The 23,739-nt window shown below is 34.3% G+C and overlaps 3 protein-coding genes across 3 annotated transcripts; 1 reads left to right on the forward strand and 2 right to left on the reverse strand.

Moving 5' to 3' along the window:
- The first annotated feature begins 352 nt into the window (after positions 1 to 352).
- LOC130797824 (flowering-promoting factor 1-like protein 2) lies at positions 353 to 735 on the forward strand. The gene has a single exon (XM_057660591.1). It carries the CDS (start codon positions 391 to 393, stop codon positions 733 to 735), a length of 345 nt encoding a protein of 114 aa, XP_057516574.1. The 5' UTR covers positions 353 to 390.
- Positions 736 to 8,670: 7,935 nt separating this feature from the next.
- LOC130798814 (uncharacterized) lies at positions 8,671 to 11,517 on the reverse strand. The gene is made up of 5 exons (XM_057661906.1): positions 11,345 to 11,517; positions 11,032 to 11,281; positions 10,516 to 10,707; positions 9,287 to 9,393; positions 8,671 to 8,968 (listed from the first exon to the last, which is right to left on the reverse strand). The coding sequence occupies exons 1-5, from the start codon at positions 11,515 to 11,517 to the stop codon at positions 8,671 to 8,673; spliced, it is 1,020 nt and encodes a 339-aa protein (XP_057517889.1).
- A 2,928-nt stretch (positions 11,518 to 14,445) lies between these two features.
- LOC130797825 (cytochrome P450 CYP73A100-like) lies at positions 14,446 to 17,438 on the reverse strand. Its single transcript, XM_057660592.1, has 2 exons — positions 16,519 to 17,438; positions 14,446 to 15,327 (listed from the first exon to the last, which is right to left on the reverse strand). The coding sequence occupies exons 1-2, from the start codon at positions 17,400 to 17,402 to the stop codon at positions 14,592 to 14,594; spliced, it is 1,620 nt and encodes a 539-aa protein (XP_057516575.1). The 5' UTR covers positions 17,403 to 17,438; the 3' UTR covers positions 14,446 to 14,591.
- Positions 17,439 to 23,739: the final 6,301 nt, after the last annotated feature.

Consider the following 23,739-nt stretch of genomic DNA (forward strand, 5'->3'; position numbering starts at 1 on the left):
GAATAAAATGTCTACTTTTTTTAGAATAGGCTTTGCTTCTCTCTTTATTCATGGTGTTCATGGTTCCCTAGATTCCCTTCTATTAAATTAAATTAATGGAAGCATAAAACATTCCTTCTAAATTATACCCACGTGTGCCCTATATTTTAGATTCTTACACCAAAAATAACATTTGATATGTATAACAGTTGTAAAGTGGGAATTTGATCTTTTGTTTCATATTCTTTCTTTAACATCATCCCCTATATATATAACTCTTCCCTTCTACTCATCCATTCATCAACCAACAACCCCTAAACTTGTTCTATTTCTTTCAAACCTCCTAATTAACAAATAAACAATAAAAAACAAAAAAAAATAAAATAAAATCTATTATCAAACTTTTAAAAAATGTCAGGAGTTTGGGTGTTCAAAAATAATGGAGTGATTCGATTGGTAGAAAACCCACAAGCCGAGCAAGAAGGAAGTGAGCAAGTAAGAGCAAGAAGGCCAAATAAGGTGCTGGTGTACTTGCCAACTGGGCAAGTTATCTCATCGTATGACATTCTCGAAAGAATACTTAAAAGTTTAGGGTGGGAGATGTACTTAGGTTCTGATCCAAATCTTATCCAATTTCATAGGAAGAATTCAATCGATTTAATTTCACTTCCAAATGATTTCTCTAAGTTTAATTCAGTGTATATGTACGACATTGTGGTTAAGAACCCTAATGTCTTTCAAGTTCGTGAGGTTTAGGTGAGTTTTACTCATTAAAACACTTACACTTATATATATATATATATATATATATATATATATATATATATATATATATATATATATATATATATATATATATATATATATATATATATATATATATATATATATATATATATATATATATATATATATATATATATATATATATATATATATATATATATAGTATGCTAATCGTCTAGTTCAAGGGTATTAGAGTGTTTTGCATGGTTGCCATCTAATAAAGAATTAGTTCATGTTTATGCATGCATTCATGCATGTTGGTTGTAAGAGTCCGTACTATTATTGTAGATAATGTGGATGAGTTCTAATAATTTCGTTCTTAGCTCTATTGACTGTTGAATAACATTATTCATAGTTCAAAACTTATAGCTATCAAGATTAAACCATGTATAATATAGCCCTTAAAGTTCTATTTTATAGCTATCAAGGAAGTGTGGCATGTCCCCAAACAGAATCCGACTATCAAGCTTGTATGAAAATTACCCATATTTTACAGACTAGTAACATCGTTAATTCATTATGATGTTGTCCTATGAAGATGATGATTTTATCTTTGATTTTGATCATTTGTTACCTTGTAAATATAATATATCCTTAAATTCTTTATTTGCTCCAGTTGTCTCTCCTCGATCCCCTTGTGTTTGAGGAGCATGAGACCATTGTCCTTGCTTATAATTGGAGGTGTTTATTCGGGTGATCGGATCGGTTTCGAACGGGTGTCATTTGGTTCGGTTGTATTTCGGGTCAGTTATTTTTCGGCTGTGTGTTACAACGTGTCACACTCGGGTCAAACCGATTGGTCACGGTTCAGTTGGAGATCGGTTATTCAAGCTATTGGGTTAGCATCAGTTCGGTGTCGGTTGAAGTTGTGTCGAGTGTCAATCAGTCTCGGGTTGTCATCGATTATTAATTGGTTTAGTTTTGTCAGGTACAGATCGGGTTCGAGTTTTTTTAAAAAAAACAGAATTCGGCTACGTATTACTAATTAATATCGATCGAAACAATATCAAATTAAGTTGTTAGTCATTTTTTAATTGATGACAAGATTCCCTTTACTTAATGCAAAATAGTTAAAATGCAAAATCAATTAGTAATCATTATTACTTTGTTACTTTTACTTGTTTGACCGGAAATTAAAATTATAAATTTCTATCAATTTTCATCTAATTCGATTAAAAGTAAACAGTGACCATTGATTATTAACTCTAAATATATGAAACCATGTATTTATAAAATTTAATTTATTAAAATATCTAACACTTTATTAGATTAACTAATAAGATGATTGAATATGAGTCTATCATACTTCTATGTTAAATATTGGTTCGGGTTTACAGCAGTTCGATCTAAAATTCGTTCGGGTTAAGTAGGTTTTAGCCGGAACAAATTCGGTTTCGAGCATGATTCGGGTCGGTCATTATTAGGTTCAGGTAATCTCGGTTAACGGTTATGTGTCGGTTACAAAAATCGGTTACAACTCGGGTTCGGGTACAATTTCGATTCGGATACTGTTGGTTCGATAAACATAAAAAAGGAACACATTTTCGGATCGGCTTACTTTCGCTTTTGGTTCGAGTTTTCGATTCGAGTCACTTTTGAACAGCTCCATTTATGATGTACAATAAGTATTTTATGTTGTTTTAATATGTTGCACTATTTTAAAAAAAAATTTAAATACTCTTATAATTTTCATTTGGTAAAAAAAAAATTATTTAGTGGCAAGCATATAATAAGGGCTTTTATATGGAAGACCAACAAGCTATGTTATTTTAACTAGGAAATTACTATCTTGATGTTCAGCTAGCCAGGAACAAATTCTTGTAGCTTATTATTGGCTCCTTTCTTATGAAGAAACTAAAGGTAGTCAATTTGAAAATGATCTACATAGGAAGAATCTATTTTATTTTATTTTTTTGAAATCGAAGGGGAGGCCAAGCTTTATTTATAAAGAAAACCAGACGACCCCTCAAGACTATAACAAAAGGAAAGGGATCTAGAATCAAAACTATCAATGAAAGCCTTAGCATTATCAATTGTCACCTACACATGCATACTTTGTTAGAAAAGCGGATCAGAAATAAAATTAAATAATTTCGATAATATAAATAAAAAATCATATTCATTAACGTTTTAATTACGATAGTTGTCCTTTAATTCACAATTGAAAATATATATATATATATATATATATATATATATATATATATATATATATATATATATATATATATATATATATATATATATATATATATATATATATATATATATCATCATCCAACCCAATATATCTCACTCATAAAAAAAACTATGGACAGAGTCTGAAAAGGGAAGGATGGCGGCAACTCATACCCATAAAGGAGAGCGCGGCAAAAAGAGTCCCCCGGCTTGAGAAAGATACGTAGACGTAGCTACACGGGAAAGATAAAAGCCCTATAAATAAAACAAAAAATAAGTAAAGCCACCTATAAAATAAAATGAAAGGGGACAAAAAGACTAAAAATAAACAAGAGGAGCAGGAAAGAGGTAATTTAAAAGGACATCAGTAGTCTAAAACATGGATATGATGCCTTCAACTATCCCTATCCCTAGTCAGGCCCTCGAAGAGCTATATATTTAGTAGTAAAAGGGATATATATTATCTTATAGGGTGTACAGATTTTTTGTGAAGAAAAAAGTTCAGATTATTCACAAAAATGTCATCTGAATATGTACCCCTTTTAAGCATATATGTATACTATTTAGCAAATGTCTAATTATTTACAAAACTACCACCCAAATATGTACTCCATTTGAGCTTTTATGTACCCCTATTTTCAGTTTTTACCATTTTAATTGGTTTTTACATGATCCAAATCCTCTATATATATATATATATATATATATATATATATATATATATATATATATATATATATATATATATATATATATATATATATATATATATATATATATGTAGTTAAATATTTAAACTTATTACTCTATAAAACACATAAATTAGATAAATACATGACAATCTTGTCCTTCAATTCACCCATTTCCACTACTGGAAAAAACCTTATCCGATGCGTGACATTTACTGCCTTTTTTTCTTAACACATCATTAAATGGCATGAAAAAACGAGGAAAAAAAGTTACAATACATGCTGCAGTTTTTTTAGAACCAGAGCATATAAGGTAATTTTTGTTTTATAAAAAATAAAAAATACCTTATATGTTGCGGTTCACAAAAAACCATAACATATAAGGTATTTTTTGTTTTTAAAAATAATAAAAAATACCTTATATGTTGCTGTTCTCAAAAAACCTAAATAATATAATATGAACAAGTATAATACATTAGATTGTTTACATAAATTTATCATAACATAATTTAAGAACGTAAATAAATATTGTAACATTTCGAAATTTTGGGAACAAATAATTATAACTTAATGAGAAATTAGAATAGGATCCTAATTGAATATATGAGTCCAGGTAGTATTATAACTTGGAAAAAAATAATAATAATTAATTGGATTGAATATCATAAGAATAGGATTATTGGGTTTACTATTCACCATTTTCTTTATTTCACTTCGCCTCCTCATACCAAATAACAATCTAGCAGTTTCAAATTTTCATTTTTGCTCGGATGACACTGCATCCAATTATAAACTGGTAATTTTCAATCCGTAAATTTGTTCCCTATCAACAGTTAGACGTTGAATTTAATCCCAATCATTTTCTGTGTATATTAATCGAAAGGAGATACAAGAACCCTTTATCTTGGCGTAATAGAAGCATTTTACAAAGTCTTTTTCATTTTGATTTGCATTTTACAAAGTCTTCTTTCATGTAATTTAATTAATTAGGTGTCACCCACTTCCTTTTTCTATTTTTTTTTTATCATTGTATATCAATAAGATATTACAATCTAGTATATTTACTAATTTAATTATAGGAAGCATCGCTTAAGCATTGCGATTATTCAAAATAAATTGTTCATTCTATGTTTTTGAAATATTTAATAATTAATATAATAGGTGGTAGGCATTGGGAGGAATTTATCTAGTTTAAAGAATAATTGAAATACAAATAAAATAATCAGAGCTATTACAAATAAAATTCCTAATTTGAACAATAACTTCCTGAACTGTTGTGAAGGTAATACTTTTGTAAAAATATCAGTCAATTGCTAATCAGTAGGTAAATGAGAAAGTTCAATAAGACTTTCCAACACCTTATTTCAAATGAAATGGCAATCCACCTCAATGTTTCGTTCGTTCATAAAAGACAAAGTTTTTAGCAATATAGATGATCGATTGATTGTCACAAAATAAGGTAATAGGTAATAAATCATGTAGGCCTAATTTTTGCAAAATTCGAACAGTCCAAGTTGCCTCAGAGGCGGCATCAGACATAGCCCTGTATTCAGCTTCAAATGAAGATTTGGAAACAATATCCTGTTTCTTAGACTTCAAGCATATTGGAGTTTTCCTAACAAAAGGAGATACCCTGAGACAGATCTTCTGGTATTGGGGCATGCAGCCCAGTTTGAATCACAATAAGCTTGAAGGTTTAATTTTGTGTCTCCCTTTATGACAATACCTTGCCCACTTGTGTTCTTAATATAAATGAGAGTATGAGTTAGGGCCATCCAGTGAGGAACCTTGGAGTTTGCATATATTGACTTAAAGTCTGCGCAGTGTAAGACAAGTTAGGTTTTGTATTGGTAAGAAAATTTAACTTGCCAATAAGACTTCTATAAAGTTATGGATTTGAATACAAATGTCCTTCATGTGCAGACAACTTTAAGTTGATTGGCAAGGGTTTAACAACCTTTTTGAAGGTTTGTAATCCAGAAGATTGAAGAAGTTCCTTAGTGTATTTTTGTTGTGTTAAAATCATACCTTCTGAGGTGTATGATATTTCCATGCCTAGGAAGTAATGTAATTGTCCCAAGTCTTCTATGGTAAAAGCATTATGCAAATGGCTCTTAACTTTACTAATCTCTTCATGGTTACCGCCAGTGATAAGAACATTATCAACATAAAATGCTATGATGGTGATATGATTATGTAGGTGTTTAATAAAAAGAGAATAATCATTCTTTCACTGTTTGTATCCTAAAATTTTTAACTCATGAAGCAATTTAGCATGCTACTGTCAGGATGCTTGTTTTAGGCCATACAAAGATTTTTTTAGAAGAAAAACTTTGTTATGAGGATTTTGTATTCCCTCTGGCATTTTCATATAGACTTCTTCATAAAGATCGCCATGCAAAAAAACGTTATTAACATCCAATTGGTATATAATCCATCCTTTTGAATTAGCAACTACTAATAAGCATCTAATGGTTGTCATTTTCACAACGGGAGAAAAGGTTTCTTCATAATCTATTCCGTACTTTTGATTGTAACCTTTTGCTACCAATCTACCTTTGAACCTTTCTAGAGTACCATCTGCCTTATATTTGATTTTTGTACACCCACTTGCTCCCTATGGCCTTTTTTCCTTTAGGAAGATCAAACAATGATCCATGTTTTGTTATTTTCAAGGGAGTTTAACTCCTTAGTCATAGCTTCTTTCCACATATTATTTTGGATTGCTTCTTAATAAAAAAAAACCTCTTTGTATATTAAAAGATCCTAGGAAGGTTGATGAGGTGTACTGGTTAAGGCATGATGTTGAATAAAATGACCAGTGTGTATGCACACTAGTACAAATATAGTCTTGCAGCTTTATAGGAGTTCTAATTAGTTTGTTTGACTTTCTTGGACTTTGTAATATTTCTTCATTGTTATTTTGCAATTCTTCTAGGTTATTTTGAGTATTAGATGAAGGTGTGATGTAATTCTCAGCATCTAACTCAGTGGCTTTCTTATTTATGTTAGAAGCAGCCTCTGACTTATGTTCTTTGCCATATTGATTTGCATCAGGTACGTCATGTGTTAGTCTATCAATACTGGACACAGGTAAGAAGAAGCTTTGTGCAACTCCATTTGGAGTTGAAAACTGATAAGGAAAGAATTTTTCCTGAAAATGCACATCCCTAGACACAAAAACCATTTTGGTTCTTAGATTGTAGAGTTTGTAACCGTTTTTATTTAGCACATAACTAATGAAAATACAGGGATCATCCCTATAGTCCAATTTGGATCTATCCTTTTTTAGGGTAGATGCATAGGATAAACACCCAAAGGGCCTAAGCATTTCATAGTTAGGCTTCTTAGAGTAAATAACTTCATATGGAGTTTTCTTTTGTAAAGTTGCCAAAGGCATTCTATTTATTAAGTGTACAGCACATTGTACACAATCAGTCCAAAAGGAAACTAGAACTTTAGATTGAAAGTATAGAGCTCTTGTCACTTCTAAGAAGTGTCTGTGTTTCCTTTCAACAATCTCGTTTTGTTGGGGTGTATTATTGCAACTAGTTTGTAATTCAATGCCTTTTGCATTGTAAAATTCTTTTGTTTTTCCTTCACTAAGTTCCTTGGCATTATCAATTCTTACATACATAATTTTATTGTTGAATTGCGTAAGAACAAATTCATAAAATTGAGCAAATAAAGTCAAAAATTTAGACTTGTGCTTTATTAAGAAAATCCAAGTAAATCTGGAAAATTCATCTACTATAGTAATGAACATGGAACATTTATGTCTTGATGGGTGCCTTAGTAGCCCCCAAACATCAATATGAAGCAATTGAAAAGATGCACTAGTCTTTACACAGCTTGAATTAAAACTCAATCTTTATTGTTTTGCCATTAGGCAAATAGTACAAAATAGGTGTTCCTGACTTCTATTGTTCTATATTCAGAAAAAAGAAATTGTAAACTAGGAAACGGAAGATGCCCAAGTCTAAGGTGCCATATTTTGATGTCATTAAGAAGTTGAGTTATTGTAGCATTATTGGAAGAACGAGCTTTCAAAGTCTTTTTGCATTCTTGATGCTGCACATGCATAGTATATTGAATTTCTTTCTTTACCAAGAAGCATAGGCTTCTTCATCAACGATTCCTGTATAAAACATTCATTAGCATTAAACCACACTTTCCAATTGAGGTCTTTTATTAGTTTGTTGACAGATAACAAATTGTATCTGAAATTAGGTACAAACAACACATTATGCAGTTTAAAAGAATTGAGCAGAATGATGGTTCCAGTGTATTGAACCTTTGCTTTCCTTCCATCAGGCACAGTCACGAAATAAGACTTTCCATGCACAGTTTTATAATCAGCAAATAGACTTAGATTGAAACAAATGTGATCGGATGCTCCACTATCTATAATCCATTCATTGCCAAAAAAAGGGAATGTAAGCATATCATACCTGCCAGATGTGTTGAATTAGATGTTGCAGGTTCTTTGTGTTCATCAGTCCCTTGCTTGGACATAGGGATGGTCATGGGTCCAGGACCCTATGGGACCCGCCCCTTTTTTAAGGGTCTGGGTCTTATTTTTTGAGATCCAACGGATCCGGGTCGGATCTAGATCCAGAAAATATTTGACGGGTCCGAGTCCGGGTCCGGGTCTCAAGGTGCAGACCCGGATCCGGACCCAGACCCTAAACCCGCCCCTCAGACCTGGACTCGGACCCTATACAATTAAATTTTTTTTTTTTACTTTTTAGTAATTATTTTGTATTTAAATTTCATGCACTCGAACAAGTGTTTGTAATACGATAATAAATTGCTTACAAAACTACAAAAAGACTCGAAAAAGGTTCAATTTTGACAATCAAAGAGACTTTTTTAAGACCCATTAAGAACCCATCAAGGACCCTAGACCCGTCAGATCCGAAGGGTCTGGGTCTGGGTCTGAAAATTTTGGACCCTTAGGGTTCAGATCCGAGTCTGGATCTATAAAAAATAAAAGGGTCAGGGTCCATGTCTGGCCAGACCCGCCCCATGACCATCCCTACTTGGACAACAAAGAAATCAGCATATTATACTGCTCTTGAATGAGTTTTGGATCAACCAACATGTCTCCTTGTGTGCTAGTATCATTGGTTATGGCATTGGCTTTGCTTGAATTATTTTCTTCTTTCCCAGTATTGTTTTTAAAGTTTGGAGGATATCCATGAACCTTCCAACATTTACTTATGGTATGCCCATGCATATTATAGTGTTCACAAAAAAATTGAGTGTTTTGCCTTCTATTTTTGTGTTCAAACTTGCTTTTGTTCTTGTTATCAAAAATCTTTCTTTTATCAACTCTACATGCCATAGTATCTTCATGATTATTAGAAGTATTAACTATTCACACAAATTAATCTCAAATAGTGAGTTACAGTAAGTGCATGGTGTTGTAGCACATACGGGTCGAACACAAGGAGTGGAATGCGAGACATAGGCCCTCTTAGGTATTAGGATAACATAAGATAAGGGTAAATGATGGTTTAAACTATAATTGTAACTAAAAAAACAATAAACAAAGAAAACACCGGGGTAGGGGCTGACTTACATGCAACGGACTTAATATGACATGTTAAGGGTCTACTTCGGGTTAATTGTAAAGGTGTGGATTCAAATACAAAAAGCGATCTAATCCTGGATCGGTCTTGGGATCGCCTCCGAGAATCTCATTCCCCTCACTCTTGTGAGCGAGAATAAGACCCACGGGCAACAAATATCTAACAACCTGTCAATCCTTCTCTACTTTCGAAGGTGAAGGGTGAAACTCCTAATCTATGGGGTTAGTGCAAGGTTCAACTCTCGTTGATCCCTTGCCCCCAACTCCGATCATTGAGGGAGGTCGGATCTCCTAGAAAACCAACTCTCATTGGTGTTTAGAGGGCGATCTAAGTGATCTTAACACAATAAACAAAGTAACCTACTTCTTGGGTTTACAATCAAACCAACATCAATCATTAACTATCAAATCAGTCCATATGCAAAGGTTGGTTCAACCCCCAACCCTAAAAGACTACTTACTACTCATACTATCAATATATTTAGCAATGACAATAAATGCTAAAACGATGATTAAGCTACTAAAATTAAGCAAAATATAGTATAACTCAACAATGGTGAACATCACAAACCATTATGAAATTGCAAAATAACAAAGGAATAATGTGATTAAAGCAAGAAGGAATATACCTAAAAAATTTGAGAGTGATTGGTAATCAAAGATATAAAACCCAGAAATTGCAATAGCTTCAACTCTCAACAATGAAGGTTGAGATGAACATAAACCCAAAAATAGTGAGATAATAGAAAAAATACTTGAAGGAATTAAAATAAGAAAATAACTTTGATTACATATTGATTGAAATACTAGAAGATTAAATTTAGGGTTCTTTAAACTAATAAAAAACAAAATAGAAAGCTAAAAATAAGAACAATCTAGAAAGGATAAGATAAAACTATGTTAGGGCTTCCCCTTTTGCTATTACATCAAACCATATATATAGAAAAACACCCCTCATGACCTAAGACCTCTGTTAAAAATTGACATTATACCCTTAGAAGGTCGTCCAAATCATATTTGGGCCCTAGGAATATGTGCACTTGAATTGGAGAAGTGAAAGGTTCAACTCAAGAAGTGATCGATCGATCAATCTAAAGATCGACCGATCGATCTCAGCTACTAGTCATCACAGATGCATTGAGGTCTCTCGAAAAGAGATCGATTGATCGATCTAAAGAGATCGACCGATCGATCTCAACTATTGTCACCATGAACCTTCTGGAGTTAAAATGAATAGGATCGATCGATCGATCTAAAGAGATCAATCAATCGATCTCATGCTGTTGCTACATATTGCTTCTGGAAATGCTGCCAAATGAGATCAACTGATCGATGTAAAATAATTGACCAACCGATCTCATCAAAATCTCCCAAAATGCTCATGTCAAGGTCCTCTTGCCTCCCTTCAAATGAGTGCTTGGGACTATCTCTTATCCTCAGTTTAGCTCTGTTCCCTCTCCAAAACCTCTGGGGGATTAAGGGCTACACAAGGGCGATCAAATCCCATAAAACTAATAAGAAAGAACAACAACCGCATGAGAATGTAAACTAAATAAGCATAAAATAAGGGTAAAATGGAGAGTTATCATTAACCTAACTCAATTCTTGGTGGGCTTGTTCTTGAGTAAGTATTTTGTATGCGTCAGAGGCAGTTGGGATTTCCTTCATCATGAGTATGTTTCTCCTTGTATGTTGGTATTTGGCATTGAGTTTCATGAGGAATTGTATGACTATGCCTGCTTGCTGACTTTTTACAGTCTTGTTGGTTAGTTCACAGGTGCAACCTGAACAAGAACAAAAAACTACTGGATCAAGAGCATCAAGCTCATCCCATAGGCTTTTCATCTTGGTATAGAAGTCCTCAATGATCATCTCTAGGGTTTGCACAGCTTTGCTAATAGCTTCTATAACAGAAATGAGCTGTGCTGAGGAAGATCGGCCAAATCTTTGTTCAAGATTGTCCCAAACTTCTTGGGCGGTGTTAAACCATAAAACACTTTGATAAATTTTTTCATCCATAGCATTTAGAAGCCATCCCAAAACCACATCATTCACCCTATCCCATGCTTTGCCATGTTCGGTTCATGAACTTGATCTTTTTAAAGTTCCATCAACAAACCCCATTTTGTTTTTAGCAGATAGTGCAATGGAGACAGCCTTTTTCCACCCTTTAAAACCCACTCCAGAGAAAAGATTAGGAATAAGTTTTAATCCAATGTTTGTTAGATGAAGGTAATATGGGCTTGAGGGGTTCATGGTGAGTTCAAGTTTCTTCTCATTCTTGTATGCCATCATTAAGGAAGTGCTAATGCGCATATGATACTAAGAAACACAAAGAAAAGAAATGAGAGGAAAAGAACCTGAAGATAAGAACAGAAGATCAGAAGGGCAAAAGCAGGTGTAGAATGTTGGTGAAGTGTCTTAACAGAATGGTGTTCTTCAATGGAAACAAAGGTTCAAAGCTTCTTGCTCTAATACCATGTTGAAAGTACAGAAAAATAGAAGACAAAGGCTTTTACAAAGGATTTTTATTAATCGAATGTAAAGATACAAAAGAAACAGAATACAATGATAGCCTATATATAGAACAAGAGCATCACCTATTCTGGACACTTGTAAGTTTGTTATAACAACTTTGGACAGTTGTCACTAATCTAACAACCTAAACAAAACAACCTAACAACTAACTAATCCTATGCACACCTCAGTAATGCTATGATATAAAACAATTATCAATATTCCTTCATGACCACAGCAGCATCAGCAACTTTCTAATATTGAGGCTTCTTCTATGCAGTAGGATTTAGGCTTCTTCTATGCAGTAGGAACAAGGTTGTTTGTTTCTTTAGGTTGAAAGAACTGATGAAAGCACTCTTGAATCCCAACAAAGGACAGCATCTTAGGATGATCATCTTGGATGGTTGTCACAACCAACAGTAATGTAATTTACGAAGAATAAGAGAAAGAGGAGGATGACCAGGAAAACTGGAAGAGAAGTATCCTGGAAAAATTGAATTTCGCTAAGAGGATATAACTTTTGTGGGTAATTTACCTTTTTGATCAAGAAACCCCAAATTTTTGAGTTTTTTTTAGGCAAATTGGGGAATTTAAGAGTGTGCTTTGATTAAAGGGCATGATAAAATGGACATAAAATTAGGGTTTGGGTTTTTGATTTGGGATAAACCCAATGCAGAGAAATCGGCTTTACAAGCAGTGGAATTTGATGTTCAATTTGCGTAAGAACTGATCAAACTGCGTGTTATAAGAGAATATCTGATGTTTCCGATTAGAATTTCAATAAGTGACCGCTACACTTTTGTTCAACTGTCATGTGAGGAAGATGAAAAAAAGAAGGGAATCGCTTGAGTTGGTCATGAGTTAGTTATTTCTCTATCAGAATTTCAATTTAATATCCCAAAGTCTATTTTGCTTGCTTGAAAATATCAATATTTTTATTTTCTAGAAGCTTTTGACTCTTTGTATTGCGGCACTCTGTGTATTTGCAAATTAATATCAATGTAAATAAGTTTAGAATTCAATTCACAATAATACTTCATGGAAATGATCTATTTGTTTATGCAGCTCCTCCAAATCTTTTGGGATATGATTTTGGCATTGTTGTGTCTTTGCATTCTAGCTTTATATATACTCCCTTCGACCATTTGATTTTGCTACAAGGGAGCAAGGGTGGTTTTGTTTTATTTCAAAACTAGTGGATCGAAGAAATTTGTGGATAAAAGGGAGGGAGTTTGATTACAAGAAAGAATGCGTGACCATTAAGAAAAAACAGAAATTAGCAATATCAAAGAAACAAACTGGAATAGAAAGTGATGAAAAATTAAAGGAATGAAGGGTGTATTCAGTAATAACATAGTTTAAATTAAATGTCAATGATAACGAAAAACCTTATTTTGGCAGGGCTTGCAATATAGGGCACTATAGCTTATTTCTAAGCTTTCCATGGAAGAAAGCAAGTTTAATGAAGAAGGGAAAATCAGATCTGAGCAATTTGTGATGTTGGTTTTTTCAGTGGCAAGGCATTTGAGTTGCTTGCAATCCATCCCACTTGTTTAGTCTTTTGATGTCGTGAAAACTCAGCAACTCTAGCGACCAACATTTCAAGATTTGTGAGACAAATTGATCCTTAAAGGTATTCTTTACATTGCATATATAACATGATTGTGTCAAGAAACCAACTTAACCAAAAGCTTAAGTAGATGATTGAGGCCCTAAGATATGTTATATACTTCAACACGCCCCCTCACACGAGAGCCCATTGGGCTAGAAGTGTTGATGCGCATAAGCGTTGAAATTCCACTTTAATTGAGGGGTGGTTAAGATTTGGACCCGTAACCTCTTGTCACTTTGACTTTTGTTACCATATTAAGAAACTAACTCAACCAAAACTCCAAAAGCTTAAGCTGATGGTTGAGCCCCAAGATATATTATATACTCTTACATATTATAGACTATATGTAAACTCTTTTTGGGTTGAAAAAAACAATTTCTATTTACTTCACTCAAGGCTGGCCCTAAGCAAGTGCAAACATGCCTACGCCCAGGGCCCTCCAAAAAATATTAGTTTTCAACTGGTGCTAAGGTTTAAACTTTTCTACATACTTTGATTGTACCATCTAGGGGTGTAAGTAGTTTGGTGAAAAACCGAACACCGAACCAAACCAAATCGAATAAGTAATTTGATTTGACTATATTTTAAATTTGGTTTGGTTTGGACTGACTTTTAATTATAATTCGGTGTTCGGTTTGGACTCGGTCTAGGGTCCAACAAAACAGAAAAACCGAATAAATCGAAATGTTAAAGGCATGTTATATGCTCCATTTTATTTGTTTGAATTTTTGCCTTTAATTTAGATTTTTGTTAAAAGTTTTTACTTGTTCAAATTAAAAAACCCTAAAATTATTATATTTATTTAGGAGCTTTAGAAAAAATAATTTTGAAACAACATGCAAATTTGATTTTCGGCGCAAAATATACAAATCGGTGCAATTCATTCTATTCGGTTCAATTTAGATTGGAATTTTAAAATTCGATTTGGTTCAATTTGAATTATAAATGTTATGATTTGGATTTGGACTGGAAATATTAAATCCAAATTTTATTTGATTCGATTTGGATTTGTATCGAATTCAAACCAAGTACCATCAACCAAAATCAATTCTCCTACCATTCAAAATTAACATGAGCATAATCCATATAAGCCATAATCAAAGAATAAGTAGAGAATCTTTATTCCATTGTATAATAACAAATAAATAATATTTATTACATTAAAACTCTTAAATTTTACAGGTATTGTTTAAAAACACTAATACATAATACAAGAAACAAACTCTTAGAAACAAGCTTAAATAGGAGTGAAGATGACAGTTGAATGATTGGCAATATGCAAACTAAATTGCCCTCCTTTCTCACTCACATTAATCCTTTCTTCCCCTTTTGGAGGTTTCATCTCAAAATTACTCACCAATTTTGCTATTATCAACCCCAAAATAGGCATAGCTAATACAATTCCAGGACAACTCCTCCTTCCTACACCAAACGGTAAGAACCTATAATCCACCTTTCCACCACCCACGGTTGTCGCATCAACCCTAACTTCTTCCTCAAGAAACCTCTCAGGACGAAACTCTTGTGGGTCCCTCCACCACTCAGGGTTGTTACCCAACCACCACGCATTCACCACCACCTTCGATTCGCTTGGTATTAAATACCCACCAAGCTTAGCTTCTTGTAAGTTCATATGGGGTACTAATAAGGGTATAGGGGTGTGTAACCTTAGGGTTTCTTTTATGGTTGCTTGTAAATAAGGTAATTCTTGGAGATTTGATTCTGTAACTGGGTTTTCTTTGAGAATTGTGGAGATTTCATGGCGGATTTTTTGTTGGATATTGGGGTGGTTTACTAGCTCAGCTATTGCCCATTCTATGGACCATAAAGTGGTTTCAATGGCGGCTACATTGATGTTTTCCACAATGTAGAGAACACTTTCCTCACTGATTTCTCCCTTCTTTTGGGCTTCAATTATGTAGTCTATTGCACAGCTTATCTTGTGCTTCTCTCCGTTTGCATCCATTATTTTCCTGTAAAACACTTAATTTTGTCATTCTATAGAATATCCAACAATATTTACTCTAACGGCCTATTTGGTAAATGGTAATAAATTGTGGAAATAGTAATAGAAAATTAATGTAATTTTGGAGGAATATCTTTTGATAAAATTAATGGTCATGGTCATACTTCTTTAATAATCTCATTAGCTTCACAAAATTTATTCTAATGCGTTACCATATGAACATATGGTATTGGATGGTAATTGAAAATTGTGAAGAAAAATCATTTTAAAATTTTTTTCTAATGATTAAACTTTCATCACCATGGGAATCACATGATACATATCATGAAAATTGACACTAAATATCATTGTCATTGCCACCATTTAGTACCGATAACCAAACGGACAGTAAAATTAAGAGCAACTAATGAACTTTCAGATATAAAGTGTATATAGTATGTGACTTTGTTTATTATATTTTAGGTTCGTTTTTGTCTTTTTAACTACCAAACACATAAAAAATGCTTGGCAATACACTTAATTGGTTGATTTTTAAGCTAAAATTTAAAGGTTATTATATGTATTTTTCAATTTCCTTTTGAATTTTTACCTATTTTTTATGGCCGAAAATCCACAAATAATTTTTTACCAGACATTTTCATAACGATTAAGTTACCCGATTGGATTAAACTTCTAAGCTTATCGGCTAATATTTTAAACAAGCCAATAATTTTAGGTAATAGTCATTTATCAGCTAATATTTTAAACAAGCCAATAATTTTAGGTAATAGTCATTTATCAGCTAATATTTTAAACAAGCTAATAATTTTAGGTAATAGTCATTTGGTTAGAGGATCCATAGTATTTATATATACTCTTAAAAAATATTAGTTTCATAATTTCTATTAATATTTTCTAAAGAGGATCTTAATTTTGTAATTGACTTTTAAAGAAAGTATAAAATATACTTTTTTGTGTTTATTATTTTGCATCTAGTGTAAAATAGTTGAAAATTAGTGAAAATAGAAATTGGGTTGCAGAATGAGACACAAAAAACAAGTAAATGATAGTAATGAGTAGTTAAAATAAAGAGAATATAAGTTTGTGTACGAGATCAAAAGAAGAAAAGTGGTAAAACTACCGAAAAAGAAAATAGTGTAAAATTAATAAGACAAATTAAAATGAAAAACAGTGCAAAATGAGAGTGACATAGGGGTACCTTCTTTTCTGGACGTAGTAATTATTGAAGAAAGCCAGCCTTCTTTTTTGCAAGTCCCTACAGTTGTTCAAATATCCATTCAAAAATGGTCTAAGCAAAGGAATAAAATCTCCATAATTATACTCAAAACTTTGAGCCAATCTACTCCTTTCAGAGTTAAACTTTGTCGCCTCCAAAAACTTAGGATCCTCCATACACTCAAAACATTCATCAAACATCATCCTATACATTATATTATATAACATAAGTTGAAGCCTCTTTCTTATAACAAACCCTTCATTTTTTGCTTTAATACCAATTATTTGATCATTACCCTTTAAATCTCTTACAACTTTCTCCATTTCTTCCTCCCACATATGGCTATATGTATTCACAACTTTGTTAGTGAAGAATGGCAATGTCATTATCCGTCGCATTTTCCTCCAATGATCACCGTACACGGTGAAAACCATGTCTTTTCCGCCTCCGGTGAAGATGTCGAAGACGACATTGCTAGGACGCGATCCAAACTCTACCCCTTGTGCATGGAGGACAATATTTGCTAGCTCGGGGTTCGAAACCACTACCAGGTTTCGAACACCGAGTTTGAGGAGGAAGACGGAGCCATAGGTCTTGGAAAGGGCGGCTAAACGACGGTGATTGAGGTCGTTTCCTACTTGGAGCCAATTGCCAAAAATTGGAAGGGAGAATGGACTAGGAGGGGTATTTTGGGAATTTTGTGCATGGGAAGAGATAATAGAATGGACAAAGTATAATATGATGGGGACAAATATGGCAAGATATAGGGAAGTATGTTTTAAAGTTGTTGATATGGAAGTCAACATAAGGATGGAAAGTGTAAGAAAAATGAGATTTTTGACTAGATTATATTTTTGTGTTTCCATATTTGCCCTTGAGGGAGGTATTGTGAATGGTTGGATACTTACAATTAGAGGGTGAATTAGTGTTTATATATATATATAGTCATATAGACAATGAGGTTGGCAAGAATAAGGAGTAGAGAAGTGTAAATTTAAGTGGGTTTAATTTCTAGGGGACAATCCAATGGGCTATTGATGGTTTTTATGGCAATGAATCAAGGTAGGAAGATGACTAAAAAGGAAATAATAATAATAATACATTTCAAATGGTAGAAAACTATTCCAGTATTTGGTAAGGTAGGTTGGTGAGTGGGATGGCTTCATTGTTATAATAATGCCACTAATTATTGTTTTGCTTTGTTGATGTCAAAAGTTAATTAGCAAATGTTAGCTAAGTCAAATTTTGTTCCTTAATGACACTATTTAATCCTCTATATGGTCAAAATTAATATTATAATTCATATCAATATCTACAGTAATTAAAAACAAATGTCATTATTTTTAAAAAATTTTCTATTGAATTACAATGGGAAGTTTGGGGGAAAAAGTTAGCAATTTAACATGATTGATTCTGTAATTCCAAGCAATCTATCAAAGCAACACTTATTATTATATATAATTAATTAATTTTATCATGCAATATAATAAAAAAAAATTGAAAAATTTTTAAGGCCAGCTTCTTAAAAAGTCAAATAAATAATTAATAGCTGAGAAATATTTACGTGGTAGATACTTTTTAATAAATTATTATGGACTAAGAATGAAAGGAAAAGTTAAAGTTAAAATTTCAATCATTCATTAATATACTCTGCCAATATTTTTATACATTTTTTGCTTCAATTTAGGAAAAGTTTATGATAATTTGGTTATTTGATAGGAATTTTATAAACAGTATTAAAAGTAACAATTAGATGCTGAAAAAAGCGATTAACATTAACATGATTGTCTGACAAAATAATTGAGAGCTTAGAATATTTCTATGTTATTCAAAGAGTCGGTAGCATCAAGAAAGACTGTAGAATGGTTAATGGAGTGGAGTTTAGAATGTGTTTTGGTTGCTGCAGAATGTGTTTCGGTTGTTTAGGCTATTTGTGATGTGGCAAATTCCCGTGGGAAGCAGAGGGGTCTTTAAGGGTGTGCGAGCTGATCGACTGTATAGGACTTCTATTTTCTCCCGTTATACAAAAAAGTTAATAAAAAGAAATATATTTAACTTATTAATAAAATAAATATATTTACTTAAACAAGAGCAAAATAAAATTAAGTTTTGCATAGGGCCCCAAAATTTTCAAGACGACTTTAGTGGGAGGAGTAGACGGAAGATTTTGTGAGCTGGATAAGTCAGAGTACACAGGGCCGACCCTAAGGGTGCGCAATAGGGGTCGTCGCCCAGGACCCCATATTAAAAAAGTAAAATTAATGGTTGTAGAAGGTCCAAATAGGTTATAAATTGCAAAGGAAAATGGCCTTAATATGCTATTTCGTTCAGGGCTCCAAAATATCTAGGGTCGGCCCTGAGAGTACAATGTGATGGCCAGGAGAAAATAATCCTCAAAATTTATAGCAGGAATGAAAGATTGAGCACATGGAAAGATATGAAAAGAGAAAGCCTTTGGTTAAGATTGTTGCTAAAGATGATGAGAACACAATTAAGTCTTGTAGGGCTAAACTTTGTGTTGTGAATCTTGAAACTAAGCAAGGAATGTAAATGTGTTTTTTCTAAGGATATTCATGTGTGTTTGTTAAGTAGGTATATGTAGGAAATAAGTAGATGTTTATAATATTTAAAATAGATGTTTTCTAAATTGGATTATGCTTGTATTGAGTATGTATAATAGAATATAAAGTAGAAAGTGAATAGTTATTGTATTCAAAGTAGAATTTAAGACCAATAAAAATAGAGAGATGTTAGAGAGAGCATTATGGAACCCTTGAAGCCTACGTCCTTAGTTTTTGGTAAATTGCCACCAATAACCATCCTGGTTCATGCCACCTCTAACCCTCCTTTACAACTACCTTCTCCCCCTTCCCAACCGCCATAATTATTTTCGTGCACCCGAATCGTAAATACAAAATATCCTTATAACTAGTGCTCTTCTTCTCCACTACCTACTTTCAATTTAACCCTTCATTTCTTTTTCCCCCTCCATGAAAACACTAATTATAAACTCAATGAAAAATGACAAGATGCTCTTATATGCAAGCTGGTGGGTAAATCCATCTCCGTGGATTTCTTCATAGACAAGGTACGGGCTTTGTGGAATTGCTCAAAAAAGCCACGTTATTCTCCAAGTTTGACCGTGGGTTCATCCTCATCAAGCCTTTTACCCCCACCGAACGTAACTGGATCCTCAACCAAGGTCCTTGGTTCCTCATGGGCTGCTATATGTCGACCCAGCCATTGACACCGAACTTCAACCCATCGAAGGCAGTGATTACCCACGTCCCTTGTTGGGTGCGCCTCCCTAGTCTTACTCTTGAGTTCTTGGATCTTAACCTACTTGTGGAGTTAGGTAACTGCTTGGGTAATACTTTAGATGTATCATTTAACATCTTCCCACAAGAAAAAAGAAGCAAGTATATTCCTTCTTACTGACATTTCTAAGCCTTTGAAAGAAGACATTTGGATTGGTTCATTCCTTCAAAAGCTTGAGTGGGATCCTATCCCTAACTTCTATGAAAGGTGCTCTAAATTTAAAGTGTTGCCATGTCTATTCTCATCCCATGAAGCTTTGCCACAAATGGTGGCCACAATAGCAAACCAGACTCCAGGTTCAAAAAAGTAAAGAAAAAATAAGAAAAAAAATAATAATAAAAGGTAAACAAACGTGGTGACCAACAGTTACTATCCAGGTTGAGTGTTGTTGTCTCCAAAAGCTTGAGTGGGTTTACTTAGGATGTTACCCCTGCTAAAGCTGCAACAACATTTACAGATGTTTCTGCTCTTGATATGGCTACCTCTGATAAAGAGTAATTAGCTTACCTAAAAAAAGTGGTTGCTTGCCTTCTCTTGAAATCCTATCCGCCTGCAATCTTACCTTTTTCATCAACCTCTCTGATTTCTTTTCCCTTGATCTCATCTTCTTCCATCTTATCCCTACCCTTGTCTAAACCTATACTGCTTTACATACCTTCACTAACCTACCCCGATTTGGCACCTAATTTGAACCCTCCTTTTTTTCGTTACCAACTAGCTAGAATAAAATTTTCTATTACTTTTACTTTAACCCACCCTCCCTATTTTTTAGTTTCTTTTACTTTAACCCACCCTCCTTTTTTTACTCTCACATTTTATCTCCTGCTTCCCCTTATATCCTTTGCTGGTCTTTTTCTCCTACCTTCCTTATTACCTTCTGTCTTTCTCTCTTGGCTTTCTACCTATGAAGGACTTCAAACTGAATAATGGCTCAACCAAACATCTTCCCTTTTTTAAAATGAATCAACATTTCTCTCCCTCCAATCCACCCTACAAACCCCAAAACATAACTTCCCCTTCACATGTTATTATGAAGCACCCAAAATCTGCTCCTTCTTGCATCAACCTTATGGAGAAACTGCACCCTTGCTACCCAGATTTCAACCCCAATGACTGCTGGTTTTACATCAAGTCGGGGTCCCAATGGGACCGAGTGTCTCCAGCCATGATCCGACGGTTTATTGCTTGCCCCTCCATTGTGAATCACCCTTATACAGAAATGATGTTTGTTCCCAAAGGAAGCCCTCCAAACACCGAAAAAAGACATGCCCATCTCTCTACTATAGACGACCTAGGATTCAATCCATTCTTAGGGAACGGTTGAGCAAATTGGCTCCTAAATATGCCCTCGCATTAGAAAGAAATTGTTCAGAAAGACCTATTGATTTTAGTGGATCCTGCGCCAATCTTCAGTCCATTCAGAGATTTCTTGAAATTGACTTCTCCATGTACAACTCTCAATATAGTAGAATACTCCAATGCTCTTCTTCACCCGGACTCAGACAAGAGCTCACACCAACTACAAATATCAGCCATATCGACATGTGGGGAGAACTGCCTCCCAATATGTTCCCTAAAGCTACACCAACTAACTGACACTTTCTTCAGCCTAGCTTGAACAAGGTGATGCCTCAGGGAGCCCCTGTTCCTCCCCATGTGCTTTGGGAGCGAACAATGATCACTAATAGCTCCAACCCTATCTCCATCCTAGCGTGGAATGCCAGAGGTATTGCACGCCCTAGTTTTTGAGAAAATATCCAACACCCCATCTCAGCTCACAATCCAGCTGTCATTTACCTTTCTGAAAACTGCTACTCAACCTCCAAAATCGAAAAAATTATAGAAAATCTTCCTTATTCTGACTTTTTCTTGGCGGAACCTCATGATTTTTCTGGTGGCATACTTCTAATCTGGGATAGCTCAAGAGTGTCATTCACTTCTCGCTCTAAGAATCTCCATGCCATTAATGGCATCCTTTAGGTACTCACTTCTAACACTAGTATTTATCTGACCTCTATTTATGCTAGTATTAGCTTTGAGGATAGATTATTACAATGGAATGAATTTAGGAATATGGCCTCCAATATGGGATATCCTTGGATTATGCTAGGAGACTTTAACCAAATTGCATACTCTAATAAGAAACTTGGTGGGAATCCCCCTTCCTTTTGGAGAATCGAAGCTTTTAGGGATTTTTGGGAAGACTGCAATCTCACGGATTTGGGTTGTAATGGTCTTAGGTTTACTTGGTCCAATATGAGAAGATCTATGCCTATTTTTCAACACCTTGATCGAGCCCTTGCTTCACCCTCTCTCCTGGCTCTTTTTCCAAATGCAAAAGTGCTTAACCTACCCAAACTGATATCCGATCACTCTCCTATCCTTCTACACCTTAACCCTCCTTGGTCTAAACCCCCTCATAAGACCTTCAAGCTTGAACCTATGTGGTACCTTAACCCATCCTTTAAGTCCCTTGTTAATATGTCTTAGTCTTCGACCTCTAACGCCTTCCTTACTAACCACCAATGTCTTACTCAGAAAATTGGCTCCTAGGCTGAGACCACCTTTGGAAACATCTTTAAGGAAAAATATCTTCTCAGAAAAAGGATTGCTGGCATTGAAAAGACCCTTGAATCTCACCCAAATTTTGCTAACCTTTGGAGTATCTTCCATAACCTTCATTCTAATCTGGACTCTACCCTCCTCAAGGAAGAAGAGTTTTGGAGCTCAAGAGCCAGAGACTCCTGGCTTCAGAGAGGAGATCGCAACACAGCCTTCTTTCACCAATCTGTTCTTATCAAAAGAAAAAGAAATAGAATAGATTATATCCTTGTTGCCCAGGGCATACTAACCTTTGACCCCACTCTCATATCCAACATCTATGGCACTCACTTTCTTTCTCTTTTCTCTTCCCAATCCATGGCTTCTCATCTCCTTCCCTACCCCTTTCCTAACCCTTCATTCTCAGTTGCATTTATCCCGTCTCTTTTCTCCCTCCCTGCTCTAAAATCCCCTGGTCCTGATGGCTACCATAGCCTTTTTTTACCATAGACATTGGTCAACCATTGAAACATCCCTTGTCTCTTTCGTCTAGCATACCTTGTCCACAGGTGAAATCAATCATACCTTTCTGGCCCTTATCCCTAAAACAAATCTCCCTTCTAACCCTAGTCAATTTCGGCCGATTAGCCTGTGTAACTCCATTTATAAGATCATCTCCAAAATCTTAGTCTCTAGGATTCGCCCTTTCCTCAACTTCCTTATTTCTCCCTTCCAAAATAGCTTCTTACCATGAAGGGGGACAGAGATCAACTTCCTTATTGCATCTGAAATCCTCCATTCCGTGCATGTCAAGGGTAGGATGAGCTTTTTTGCTCTAAAGCATGATCTGAGAAAGGCTTACGACAATATTAAATGGGGCTTTATAAGGTCTTCCCATATCCATTATGGGTTTGATGACCCATCCAGTAAACTCATTATGAGTTGTGTGTCCTCCTCTTCCATATCTTTTTTAACCAACAGCATCCCTTCGACCCCTTTTTCTCCTTCTAGAGGGATTAGCCAAAGGGATTCTATCTCTCCCTACCTATTTATTCTTTGTATGGAGGCCTTGTCAAGGAAAATTGAAAACTCTATTAATTAAGGCCTTTAGAAACCCTTTTCCTTGAAAGGTAACAAAGCTTCTATTTCCCATCTTATGTTTGCAGACGACCTCATCCTTTTTGGAGAAGCTCACATAGATACTATCTCTTCTATTAAAGAAATCCTTCAAGATTTTAGTTCGGAATCTAGTTTGTTAGTAAACCCCAAAAAAGCACCCTCTGCTTCTCTAGAAATGCTTCTGATGAAATTAAGAAAGTCTTATCTGAACTCCTTTCCATTCCT

The sequence above is a fragment of the Amaranthus tricolor genome, chromosome 13 (genome assembly GCF_026212465.1).
Source record: "Amaranthus tricolor cultivar Red isolate AtriRed21 chromosome 13, ASM2621246v1, whole genome shotgun sequence".
Classification (NCBI taxonomy): Eukaryota; Viridiplantae; Streptophyta; class Magnoliopsida; order Caryophyllales; family Amaranthaceae; genus Amaranthus; species Amaranthus tricolor.

Excerpts from the sequence above, each read along its gene's own strand:
- LOC130797824 (XM_057660591.1), top strand. The coding sequence starts at position 391 with ATGTCAGGAGTTTGGGTGTTCAAAAATAATGGAGTGATTCGATTGGTA.
- LOC130798814 (XM_057661906.1), bottom strand. The coding sequence starts at position 11,517 with ATGGCATACAAGAATGAGAAGAAACTTGAACTCACCATGAACCCCTCA. Across the intron at positions 11,282-11,344 it reads TCTGCTAAAAACAAAATGGG|GGTGAATGATGTGGTTTTGG; the intron begins GTTTGTTGATGG and ends AGCATGGGATAG. Across the intron at positions 9,394-10,515 it reads AGCATTTCCAGAAGCAATAT|GTTGTTAGATATTTGTTGCC; the intron begins GTAGCAACAGCA and ends AAGGATTGACAG.
- LOC130797825 (XM_057660592.1), bottom strand. The coding sequence starts at position 17,402 with ATGGAAACACAAAAATATAATCTAGTCAAAAATCTCATTTTTCTTACA. Across the intron at positions 15,328-16,518 it reads TACTACGTCCAGAAAAGAAG|GAAAATAATGGATGCAAACG; the intron begins GTACCCCTATGT and ends AGTGTTTTACAG.